Source organism: Diplotaxodon limnothrissa, linkage group LG22, assembly GCF_057381915.1.
Source record: "Diplotaxodon limnothrissa isolate DT_005_m linkage group LG22, D_limnothrissa_male_GT1.1, whole genome shotgun sequence".
NCBI lineage: Eukaryota > Metazoa > Chordata > Actinopteri > Cichliformes > Cichlidae > Diplotaxodon > Diplotaxodon limnothrissa.
Genome location: NC_140616.1, coordinates 11,402,339 through 11,414,772, shown reverse-complemented (window position 1 = coordinate 11,414,772; position 12,434 = coordinate 11,402,339). Strand labels below are relative to the sequence as shown.

Here is a 12,434-nt window from a genome sequence, read left to right as displayed (position 1 = left end):
ACGAATGAGCCTTTAATGACAAGGGTTGTTTCCTTCAATGTCACGTTCGTGTTTATCTTTCATCCTAACATCCCATTAAGCATAGACTCCGGAGTTTATAAACTGTTCCTATAGTTAATCACCACAGTGTGAGCTGAGCACGGCCTCCTTCACTTTCTCTTTCTGCCTCCCTCCATCCCATATCTGCACATCTACACGTGCTTGCATTTCCGAGTCTTTCTTACAATCTTTGCTTCGCTTTGATTTTAATACCGAAGACACAGAGACACTATCGCACCAGGTCCAGATTATGTTACTGTTCAGTCATTTTGCACGCTTCCACTGTTGCTAACACGCACTGTCAGTGGCTGCACGAGGCACTTCTAAGTGAGGCCGAAGTAGACCAGCTAACATGCACACATGAAACAGCTTTGACCCGAAGTTTACCACATATGTTTAAAAGGACGTGGACGCTGCTCTTATCGACGATGTGCAGCTAATGAGCAGTTTGATCTTTGGCTTCGGTTGACATGTTGCATGTTTGTGCATCTTGATCATTAGCTGCTCACGTGTTTGATGTTTTTCATAGAAAAACTGCAGTACGAGTACATTTGTACACACATTGAAAGGTTCTTGACATAGCATGTCATTGGAATTACATCACATCTTTTTCTGTTGTGCAAGGTTGCTAAAGAAAACAGAAGTAGAGAAAAGGATCATTTAGAGAAGTGCACACTGTGTGCATTACCTGTCTAATTCCTGGGTTTCTGTGTTCAGTTTCTGTTTGTTTTTGAATTTCATAGGCAGCGGCACTCAAGACATGTCTATAAACAAAAGCAAAAGCAAAGGATGGATCAAATGATTTCAACCAGTGCAACCAAACATAAATGGTCATGCTCAAACAACAAAACATCTTATCCATTTTTTGTGATTAGTTTGAGGGCTTAAAGGTTCCAGGTACTAAATGGACTGTAAAGCAATAACACTGTGGAAAAAAAAAAAGAGAAGAGGCTTTGTTTTCTTTTTGAAAGCTGCCATCTCTGAGGACGTGAATGAACTTTAAACCTTAACTGTTAAGCCAACATGATGAGTACCACAACGCTCAGAAAAACTGAAATATGAACATCTAATCTTGGAACCGAACTCCGTCTGGTGCTGTTGTAGGACTGAAAACCATGAGAAAGCCACAAATCTTAGTTGTATCATGGCAAACAATGATAATTACTCCATACAAGGTAGATTTTAGGAAAACAGTGACATCACCCATTCTTTTTTGCAATCTGTAACTGTTAAAAGTTATATCTTCATCCTTCCCTTAGACGAGACATAGACATCATGTATCACTGACGTGTATACATTTACATGGATAATGTGAGTGCTGTTTGACAGCATGTGTCAGCTTCTGTTCCAGTTTCTGCACCTTGTGATTGCACATGCCCAGAGAAGTAACATCTCATATGATCCTTCTCAGACTATCGGCTAAGCTCAAGGTCATCTCATCCAAACACAGGCGAAAAAACAGGCTTGTGCAGATAAAACAGTGTCGTGCACAAACCCGCATGCAGAAACGGACACGAACGTGACACACTCACGCGTGCAGATTTACTAACGTCCATGTCCAGGCCTCTGGAGGATTAACCTTTCCACCTCAGAATCACAGCAAACATGTCAACTTAAATAAACTTCTGGAACTATTTGTAACCATTTGTATTTTCGTTGTAAACTCAGACCAACAAGCACATCCATCTTTTCAATCAACAACAGATTTCTAAGTTAGTTCCTGTTAGGTCACCGTGCAGCAGCGCAATTTAGAGGTAGTCTGTCACTGCACCGTTGCTGCAGAGGGGAAGTACATGAAGAAAAATGTTACGCTACATTTTTTCCATCCCTAAATGTGTGCAAAGTGCTTTCTCTACCAGTAATCACAACACTGACTGCTAAAATCCACCTGTACTAATCATTACAGCCAACTGTTTGCCTAAACCAAAAACAGCTTGATGCTTCAGGCTGACACCAAATACAGCAGTGTTTTTACAAGGTTTTCCCCTGTAACACGCACTCGAATAACAATGTAGCAATAATAAACAGTCCTAAATGAAGGTCCAGATTTCTATAAAGGTCAGAATTTGGTGTAAACAACATGAAAGCATGGATTCATCCTGTATTATATCAGTGATACAGGCGTGCTGCTGGTTGTGTAATGTTGTGGGGGATACACTTTGAGGTTCTTAGTACCAGCTGAGCATCTTTTAAATGCCACAGCCTATCTGAGTACTGTCGCTGACCTTGTCCATCCCTTTATGACCACAGCGTTCTCATCTTCTGATGGCTCCATCCACCAGTATAAATCTCCATGTCACAAAAGCTGAAATGATCTCAAACTGCTTTCTGGAACATAACAATGAGTTCACAGCTCTCAAATAGCTTCCACGGCAACCAGATCTTTGGGTTGTTGTGGAAAATGAGATTTGCAGCAGCAGCCCACAAATCTGCAGACAAAAAAGGGTCCAACTCGCAAAGGTGTAACTGAAGAAGTGGCCAGTGAGTATATGTATCAACATGCTTGTATGGGTTTTGCATTGTGAGCACAGAGAAAAAAATATGTAGGACTAGATAAATTAAGTATAGACTGATTTTTACAACATTTATCATTTAAAGTGAATTTATGAATTATATAAAAGAGCTATTTCCATGTCAATTTGGGTGGGTTTTTTTGGTGGGAGTGTGATTAGCTATAGTTTGGTGTAATGCAACAAAGCAAGTTCTAATGAAAATCTAAATCAGTATCTGCTTATATGTAATGTTGAACTTTTTAGAGCCTTTACTAGAAAGAAAAAATCCAATACACAGCTTGCTTGCCTAAAAGATTATTCGTTAGAGCCTCTTGTTACCGTACTTGATTGAATACTTAGATTGTGTTTTAAAAACAAACGAATTGTGCGTTTTAGGCGTGTGAATTGCATACTTGGTGCAATTCATCACCAAATTCTGTCGTGCAGCAGGTGTTCCTTATCAGCTAATCGACAGCTCTGATAGCAGCGTGACCGAAAGTACAAACAGCTAAAACGACCAAAGAAAAGAAACATACTGAAACAGTCGACGGAGTCATTGATTTTATGAGGACTCTTGAGTTGCACTGTACGATGTTTTGAGGGTGTTATTGTTTAACAGCAGGGAACATAAGAAATGTCACAGGGTAACCCACTTTACTGACTTTCCTCTACATGTCTGCAGTGAGTGTGCCAGCTCCAGCTGTGGTATTCTGTGAAATATGAGAAGTCTGGCTCAGGTCCCCGCTAACGCAAACACAACTCTGTACAGGGTTACGAGTGTCTTTGCTTTCAAAGCAAATATTAAGATTTGTGGGTGCAAATGTGTCTGCATGTGCGTCTATATCTTTTCGTGCATGTGCGTATTGCCACTAGCAGGCTGAACGAAGTGTCACACCAATCACAGCACTTAAAGCGATAAACCGAGACCCGACTCACTTCATGTGCCCAAAGCGCCCAAAGAAAACAGAGGCAGGTTATAAACAGCCTGCCCTTCTGAATTGCTCCAGACTGAATTCCATCAAGATGTGTGGGTCTGAAGATGTAATTCAATACGTTGCACAATACTCACAGAGCAGCTCGCCTCCCTCACTCGCACCACAAGACAATAAACGATTAAATAAATACGTGAAGTAATGCTCAGATGTGACACGAAGGGCTTAAGAACAAGTGGCTCACATCCTACCACCATAAGAACGCAACAAAAACAATGGAGACAACCATTACTCATTTGAAGATCTATGTAGGCCACAGTGCGAGGGAATGAAGCTGTTTATGTTTTCTTTCCTACTATTCCGAGTCTGTCCCAATCTTCTTCTGTCTTCTTTTCACCGTTATGCGCTTCCTGTCAACAGTTTTCTACAACTTGGCCTCACTCTACGGCCTTTTCTCCTCATTTTGGAGCATCTGACTTTGATTCTTGTGTTTCTTTGCTTTAGAATCCGAGAAACACACAATCTGCAAGGCTAACTCCAAGCAGGGTGAAACGGCGCTGCCCTCTGGAACCTCTGGAAGGCTCCCCAGCGTTGACAAACAAAGACATCCACTCAGAATGCAACATCTGTCAGGGAGAGTCAAAGAGACACTGGAGGGAGAGCCGGCCTCAAAGGCAGCATCTAAGGCGGCTTCAGGAATTTTTCCTCCACTTCACAGAAATATCTACGGGATTGAAAATTATCATAAACGAAGATCAAACAACACAACTTAGAGTGAACTTCCAAATTGGATGAACACAAACTGAAGCATGTAGCGAGAGCATTCAAATTCACAGCGTATCCTTATTTTTCATTCTGCGGCACATTGCCAGAATCAGCAATACAAGAAATTGATATTTTATCAGTTATCTTTTCCTGGAAACAAACCAGTTGGGAAAAAAAAGGAGAACATCTGACAGATTACTGCAAATTCAAACCGAGTTAGACGTCTTGGGGTATTCTCTGCAAACAGCTCAAATATCAAATATCCAAACAGAGCTTTGTTTTTAATGCCATATCAGTTCCTTTGACCTTAATCAAACTTTGATTTACAGCGTACGACCTGCATGAACCGAAGTCTGGAGGAAAACAAATAGCAGATATGGGTGAGTAATATTATCTATCATCTGCTCTGTTTATCAAGAGTCATTATAAAACAAAAATACAAAAAAAGATAACAGGCAGCTCTGCGACTGAAGTAAGCTTAAACACACTCGTGATTTGCTGCAGGCTAAAATAACAGCACATTACATTACTAACCGTGCACTTACATCGACCATAATGTCTAATGTTCCACTCTATCTAAGTTGTTATTATCTCATATTTGGCTCATAATCACTCAACCTTAGCAGTGGCAAAGATGCAGACAAGAACCTTTTTGCTTTTGGCAACTCTTCTGACAACAACTTCCACTCTAGTACTAATGGCTTTCACTTGTCTGCCCAGAATAATATTATGTATGGTTGTTCTGTTGGGAGGCAAAAAAACAAAAAACCTCTTATTTCAACAATTTTATAAGAAAATATTTAAATACCACACTAGAATAAAACCTATACACATACACTTACCTTAAAGCTGATATAATCTGTATTGCTGTATAAACAATGGCTCTGTGATGGTCTGTCAACCTACCCCATATCTTGCCCCATGACAGCTGGGATAGGCTCCAGCACCTTTCACCCTAAGTTGAACGGGTGGATGAATGGATGACTTGGTGTTATTAACTCTAAATAATTTCCCAGAGCTTTTACAAATATTGAGATATAAATAAGTAAGGAAGTAAAGTTTATTTCTAAAGTGCTTTTTACAGATATATCTTCACAAAGCAATCCAAAAAATAAAATATAGGAATTAAGGAAAACAGCTAACTAAAAACAGGTACTATCCATAAGAATCTCAACAAAAGGCCTCCTTGACTAAAAGGCGTCCAGAGAGTCAGCTAAACAAAGTTGGAGTTGGAGGCTATTTCAAAGTCTCAGTGCTGGAATTGCTTCTGACTTCATTGTTTGGTTTGTTTCTCTTATGACTCTTCTGGTCCTGGCAAACTGCTGTTTAAGTAAAAAAAAAAAAAGCTCTAGTTAAACCGCTTTGTTCTTAATGTCAACTAAAAAGCAGACTTGCAAAGTTAGCAAAGGTGAACATAATGGAGCGTTTAGCAGCTGAAAAGTCAGATATGTCCCTCTGAAGTTGGTGGTGACCAGATTAGAGCTAAAAGGAATCTGAATACAACCTCTCATCAATCAGATGGCCTGGGGCTAGACTTCAGACTACCTCCAAATTTTTTTTAATGATGATTAAAAGTAATAATACGGTATAGCATATGTGCGTGACTTTTTTCACTGTGTCCAAGTGGCCAAATCACAAGAGTACCTACATTCGTAATACCTCTAACGACCAAATGAAGAAAAATTAGCACCATTAGAAGAGTGAGAGTGCACGGAAACATGAGCCCATAAGAGGAAACTCTCAATTTATTTTACAGATGCACGAATGGGTGCCAAGCTACAAGCTATAGCTACAGTGTTTTCAGTGGGGATGTCATAAATCCTGCAAGCATTTAGCCAAATGTATAACCTTGTAATTAAAGCAAAATAAATCCTCAATAAAGTACCCACCTGAGAGTAATTCACTAAAATGAATGATGGAAAAAGAAACCAAATGGTAACTTTGTATCGCTGCACTAAAGGAAACTAGACAAATTCAAAATGGACTGTCACATTACCTAGAAATGTACTGCTTCATTCATGTGACTTTAAAGAGACATAGGTGTACAATACCTGCCTGGCCAGTATCAAAGCTGCCATCATGTTCGCAGCCACCGGTTAATTGAAATACGACCTCTGGAAAAAACGGGTGAGTCTGAAAACAAAGCGGTACGGCTTATTGAGCATGACAAAACCGCTAAATGCCCCCTTTCCCTGAAAATCAGAAACATTAACAGTGTTGAACCCCATTTTCATGTCCGTGTGGAAATACTGCGGCATTGTTGTAATGTTTTTCCCTGCTCCCACGACACGCAGAAGCAGAAAGTTCTCTTTCCTTTTCACTTACAGTCAAAGCACAAGTGCAACCAAGAAAACCCTTCTGGAAGCTGTTATTGGAGCGCCCTTCTGTAATTTCTATGGTTTCCTTTTTGCAAGTTTAGAGGTCCAGAAGGACAAGACTTTTTATTCCTTGGAGCATTTGCCCGTCTTTATGTATCATCCGATTGTTAGCTTTGGACAACATTACGAGTGAAAAATAAACTCTTATAGAGGAAGTCACTACTAAAATAGATAGGTTTCCCCTTGGATCCCCAGGCACACTGTGTGGCCTTCTGACAGCATTAAGTAGAGAAACATATTCACTCTTTCTCAAATGAACTCCCAATATGGAAGGGAAACAAGCTGCTGCCCACATGTTGGTATATCCTCTAAAGCACTGTTTATGCAACGCAGTCAAGTTCGTCAAGAGGCAGAAAGATGGGAATTTCACAGGGATAAGACACCCAGGATGGTCATTTCCCCTCCATGTTCAACAGCTTAGTTTGGCAAAGGCTTCTCCAGAAGCTTTCTGCAGTTTCCACAAGAGGGGGAAATGAGAAGATCTTATTACACTTCAGTGCACCAAAGAACACCATCTGTTGTTAAAGTGCACTAAAAAACACCAGTTTCATCTTTTAACATGTCAATAAAGCTGAGTTTTGGTATTGATCTAAGTATGTCGCAACACTAAATATTGGAAATTGTCGAACATCAAAATCTTATTAGCTCAGTCAATATTTTTGGTCATTTCAGTTTGTATATCAGTTATGAAAACTTGCCTGTATCCACACTCTATCGAACAACCCAAAAAAGGGGGGGGGGGACTCCAAGCACAAAAGTAGATGCTGATAAAATGTAGCTTTTAAAAATGTTTCCACCACCAACAAAACTCATTTTATGCAATGAGTGCATATTTAAATCTGGCTCCTGGTTACATTTGCAATCTTCTGGCTTCTTTATTCCATGACGGCTGCTAACATTTAGTCGAGGTGAAATTGTCCTGTTGTTCCGATAGCATTAAGATTTTGGGACAGCCTGCTTGAAGAAAACATTTTAATAGGAGGTTTTTAGAACATTATGGCCTGTATATGTACATAAACGGTAGGAGACCTTATGGCGAGATGACACTGGGAATCCTTTTTGTGCCCTAAATTGCACAAAGTTATAAGCACGAGATATTTTAAATCCCAAGAAGATCAACTCATACTTAGGTATTTCAAAAATAAGGTTTGCTGCATTGACCAGACAGTTTATGTTATAAAAGCTTCAGAAATGGAAACGTTAGCTTGCTGCTGTTTGATGCTAAATGATTATGTTTGATGTTTGTGAGACACTGTGGTTGAGATTTATATATATTCAAAGTTTCATTGTGGAATTTTACAGGCATACACTGGATTTGGATTGAAAATGGACGATTTTTTTATGCACTTTGACGTGACATATGGTGACATATGTTTGAAATAAATAAATAAATAAATAAATAAATAAATAAATAAATAATAATAATAAATAAAGCTGACTTGCCAGCATAAGATAACAAAATCTCTTCTAAGCTGTAACCGTATTGCATTCTAGCAAGGAACTAACTAATAGCAAAAACACCTGTTTATGAGATATGGAGAAAATTCGAAAAAAACTCGTACTTTACCTTCCTGCTGCATATTGAGTATGTATTTTAGCATTTTGTTAGCTTCAGTATTCTGTATCACTCTGTGTTGTACTAAGATTGGCTGGTTTGTAACAGATAGGTGAGTTGCTGCAGCAGGTGCATTGTGGGAATTGAATCCTGTGAAATGTCTGATGTACTGTCCCAGTTTTACAGCCTGTCTGATAAAGGATTTTGATCTATACTTGTTTGGTTCTTCCTTGTTGGCAAACACCTGTTGCCAACAAGTTGCAGAGCGCCCTCAGGTGGACAGACTATGCAACATCAACACTTGTAACATCACTGAAGGGTGTTTCTTCTCTATTTTTTTTTTCATTTTCAGCTATTGCCCAATATAAACCCCATTAAAGTACAAATCAGTGAATAATTAATATCACTGTGGACAATATATTTGGTAAGAACAGAAAATAAAAGTATTATAGATAAGTGTCAAAAATAAAAACACATTTGCATACCAAACACAGTCACCTACCTGTTGTCTTTTATTTTCTCTCCATTTCTTGTTTTTTGTGGGGGTTTTCTGCCCGTGTGTTCCTTTTATAATTCTGTGAAATTCTGGTAAGAAAGCTTATCCATGGCTCTTCACCTTGCAGACAGGAAAAAGAAGTAATCCTTGAGCAAACACGAGCCACCTTTGACTGGTTAGGAATGTTATCCGGGTCCATATACTTTACCCTGGGTTGACAAAGGTAAGATCTCAGGCTTAAAACACTTCCCCAACAGCTGTTTGCTACATCACTCTTAACTGTCTACCCCCCACACTGGACTGAAAGCACAGGCACAGGGTTGCTATCTATAATAATCTTCTCTGTCCGTCTCTTTCATCAGGGCTGGTTGGAGCAACATCAGGGCGAGCTTTCTTTTAGACAAGCAGTAAAAAGACCGGCGTGATTAAGATAGATAGACCGACTGAGACGCTTAATCTTCTGTCCAATGAAAAATGTTAACTGCATCCTGATGTTCTCCCCCCCATGTAGTGCAATTAGCGTGAATTACCACTGTGTGTTTAAACTTCCCTTATGAAATGACCAAGAGCTAATTCCTCTTTATTTCTGATACTTGTTTTTTCTGCTTTTGTATTTAAATTTACAGTATTTAGAAGATACATCAGAAAATTCATGATAAGATTGTCTTTGGTCCTGCACGATAAACTCCTAGGTGTCAGGAGAGAAGCACAATGGCAGTAGTGGTGCTCTCTTCCTTACATCTGAGGAGAAAGTTATTCTAGAGGTCCCATTAGTCAAACCTTCAGTGCACGAATGCTGCCGTTGTGTTTTTTCACAGGGTCCCTTGTACTGTCATAGACGGATGAGGTTCACTGAGCAAAGATAGAGCTGGTATTATTATAAACCATGGCCTTTCTCTGCACTTAAGACACAGACAGAAACACATACACAAGTTTTCAGACGTTTGACTACTAAAAGTCTTTTCTCATTTTTCCTCCCTTTAATGGTGACTCTACATAAACAACTGTGACACACAGAATGCTAAATGTAGATAAAGTCAGTAGTAGCGACAAAATCCTCTTGTGCTATACCCAAGTTGGTTTGAGACGCATTTCTAAGTTCTGTAGTTTCGTAAGATATTCTGAATTTGCTGGAGGGTGGAGTAGCCCCCAACACTACCTCCCTTAATTACGAACTCAGTCAACATCTCGCTCTAGCAGACCGCTGCCACTACCTGGTTAATTGATGAGAAATGACTATTTCCTCCAACTCGTGGAGTGAAAATTACTTTCTCTGAGAAAACGAAAAGCAGACGCAGCGTAGCTCTGAGAGCTTTCGAAGGACATGTTCATTGCATACAAACAGATTAATCGGTGAAATTCAGCTTGATAAATTCCCCGTTACACTGTGATCCATGAAATCCATCAGTTGTTAGCTGTGCGCGTGTTTGACTTACAAACTGCGGAAAATAAAATAAGCCATCAGCTTTTAGGTGTTGATGGCAGACTGGACATGCTAATCTTATTTGGGAGCAACAACACTGTAGAAAGAGCAGGAGCACGAGATCCTGTGATGCCAAAACTGAAAGTTTGTTTGTTTGAATCGTGTATTCATTTCAGAGAGACGGTCTTGGGCTTTTCGGAGACACAAAGTCTCAAAGCCTGAAAAAGCAGAGTGCCTGCCAAGCAGTATCAGATATGGCTTCAGAATTCGCATCTTATTAACATATTTGAACAAAACACCTCACAGATCTTCAAATTCCCATTAAAAGGATTTAATTTAGGAGTTATTTAACCAATAAATTCTTCCAATAAAAATATTCACATAAAACTTCTTTTATATGAATCTGGATTTTCAGGCTAAACTCACACTTGAACAAAAATAAAGAGAGCATTCTCCTTCCATGTCTTTTCCTCCTCTTTGAGTCTCTTGGGGCTCCCTCTGACTTCCTGCCATTAAAGAGACAGCCCACTGGAGAGCAGAGGGTGACTGACATATAGCTACCTTTGCTGTATGAGCATCTGTGGAATTTTGCGGTTAACACAGAGAAAAGTAGGAAGACGTCAGGAAAACAGAGATGTATTAGACAGATGTACACAGTTACGTAACCAAATACTCCAGTCTGTCCTCTTTTGTGTGTTATCAAAAACACATATTTTGTTAACTAATAAAAGTCTGTTTGTCAACTCAGAAGCAAAGAAGATTAATGCCACTATGAGACCAGGCTGCTTTCTCAACAACTGAAGGAGTTATGAGGTGTAAGTCAACCAGTTGACAGCCGTGCATTTTAACATTTTTGATGTTGTCAGTGTTTTGTGTGGTAATCTCTGGAATTTTATTTTGAAAGTGGCCACACAGCATCACCCTTTGGGGGGGGGGGGGTATGGGTAAAAGAAAGCTGCACTTTTCCAAGGCACATAAACTCTCCTACAGACAAGCACTTTGACAAACTACGTGTCGACTACATGAAAACAGCAAACACTGCATGGTTTTAGTCTGACAGCCTCGTCCACAAACCAAAACAAGGTATCTAGTGAAGCTACAAACAGACGCTCTGGGGAGACCACACACCCAAGCAGACACAAATATCTCAACAAATAGCACACAGCAGCCACTTCAAAAGAAAAAACTCATGCAGATGCAATTCTAAGATTTTCAGCGTGGTTCTGATTAAAACAGGAAAATTCCACTGCGTTCTTATTTCAGCTTATCATTAAGCCAAGATCATGTTTAAATGAAAAGAGAGATCTAGCACCTGATGCTCCACATAAAGTTCCTCCTTACCTTCTGTAGCCACTGGGTGTAATTCTCCATAACGTTCTCCAGCTGCTGGATCTTCTGGCTGGGAAAGTCTGGCTCAGGTGGTGGAGCGTCCCTCTGGAGAGAGTTGGCGTTGTACTGCGAGCTACTGGCCTTCGCTTCCTTGCAGGAGCCTCCTCCAGCTCCCTCTCCCTCAGGTAGGATGAAGGTGTAGGTGCACTGGCCATGCTGGATCTTATGAAAACGTCTGTTATTGGAATTACTACTGCTGCTGCTGCTACTACTAGTAGTACTCCCTCCATTACTGCTACTGCTGCTGCCGTCCGTCCCTCTCCGCTGCTCACCTCCTCCGCAGCTCACAATCACCAGAAGCGCCGCCAGCGACAGCAGGTGACGACTGTAGTGGTACCACAGCATCATATCAGCCTGGAAGCGCTGTTGAGGGTGATTAAATTTCTTGTGTCTCTTGTTTCTCCTTCTATGCTTTACTAGATGTTCTCTTAAGTGCTGAATCAGAAAACGTTAGCCTGAAACATGTATCCTCCATCCTTAAGTTGGACCTCCAGCAGTCAGAGTTCATGCAGACTTTTTTGCCATGGACGGGACACACATGTATGTTTCCAAACCTCCTCTTAAGCTTTTGTCCTGGCAGGGAAAGTTGCACACATGTCTTGGAGTGTGACAGCTTGGCTATATTTCTTGGTGTTCCTCCAGTAAATCAGAGCCTGCCTGCGTTTATCAGAGTGTGCATTTAAAGTAGGTGCTGGGTATGCTGGGATAGTGTCGTCAGACCTCCCCTGGTCTCTCTGCCGTTCTTTCCTCCTCTGCTCGCAAACTTAACGACTGGGGGTAGAGAGTGAGAGAGGGAGAGGGAGGGAGGGAGACGCGCACTCTGAAGAGCAGTTCCAAGCTTCCAGCACACTCTGCGCCTGCCCCTCGCAGAGCCTGCAGAGGAATGTGACTCTGTGCATGGACGTATTTGTGTGTGTGTGTGTGTGTGTGTGTGTGTGTGTGTGTGTGTGTGTGTGTGTGTGTGC

At 40.6% G+C, this 12,434-nt stretch overlaps 1 protein-coding gene across 1 annotated transcript in view; it reads right to left on the bottom strand.

The window, feature by feature from the left end:
- The window catches only part of angpt1 (angiopoietin 1), a 57,920-nt gene extending 45,715 nt beyond the window's left edge, over positions 1-12,205 (bottom strand). Inside the window, exon 1 of the mRNA XM_085346077.1 lies at positions 11,422-12,205. Coding sequence (XP_085202203.1) covers positions 11,422-11,817 — 396 coding nt within the window. The 5' untranslated portion in view covers positions 11,818-12,205. The remainder of the gene's footprint in view (positions 1-11,421) is intronic.
- Between the last annotated feature and the right edge of the window lie 229 nt (positions 12,206-12,434).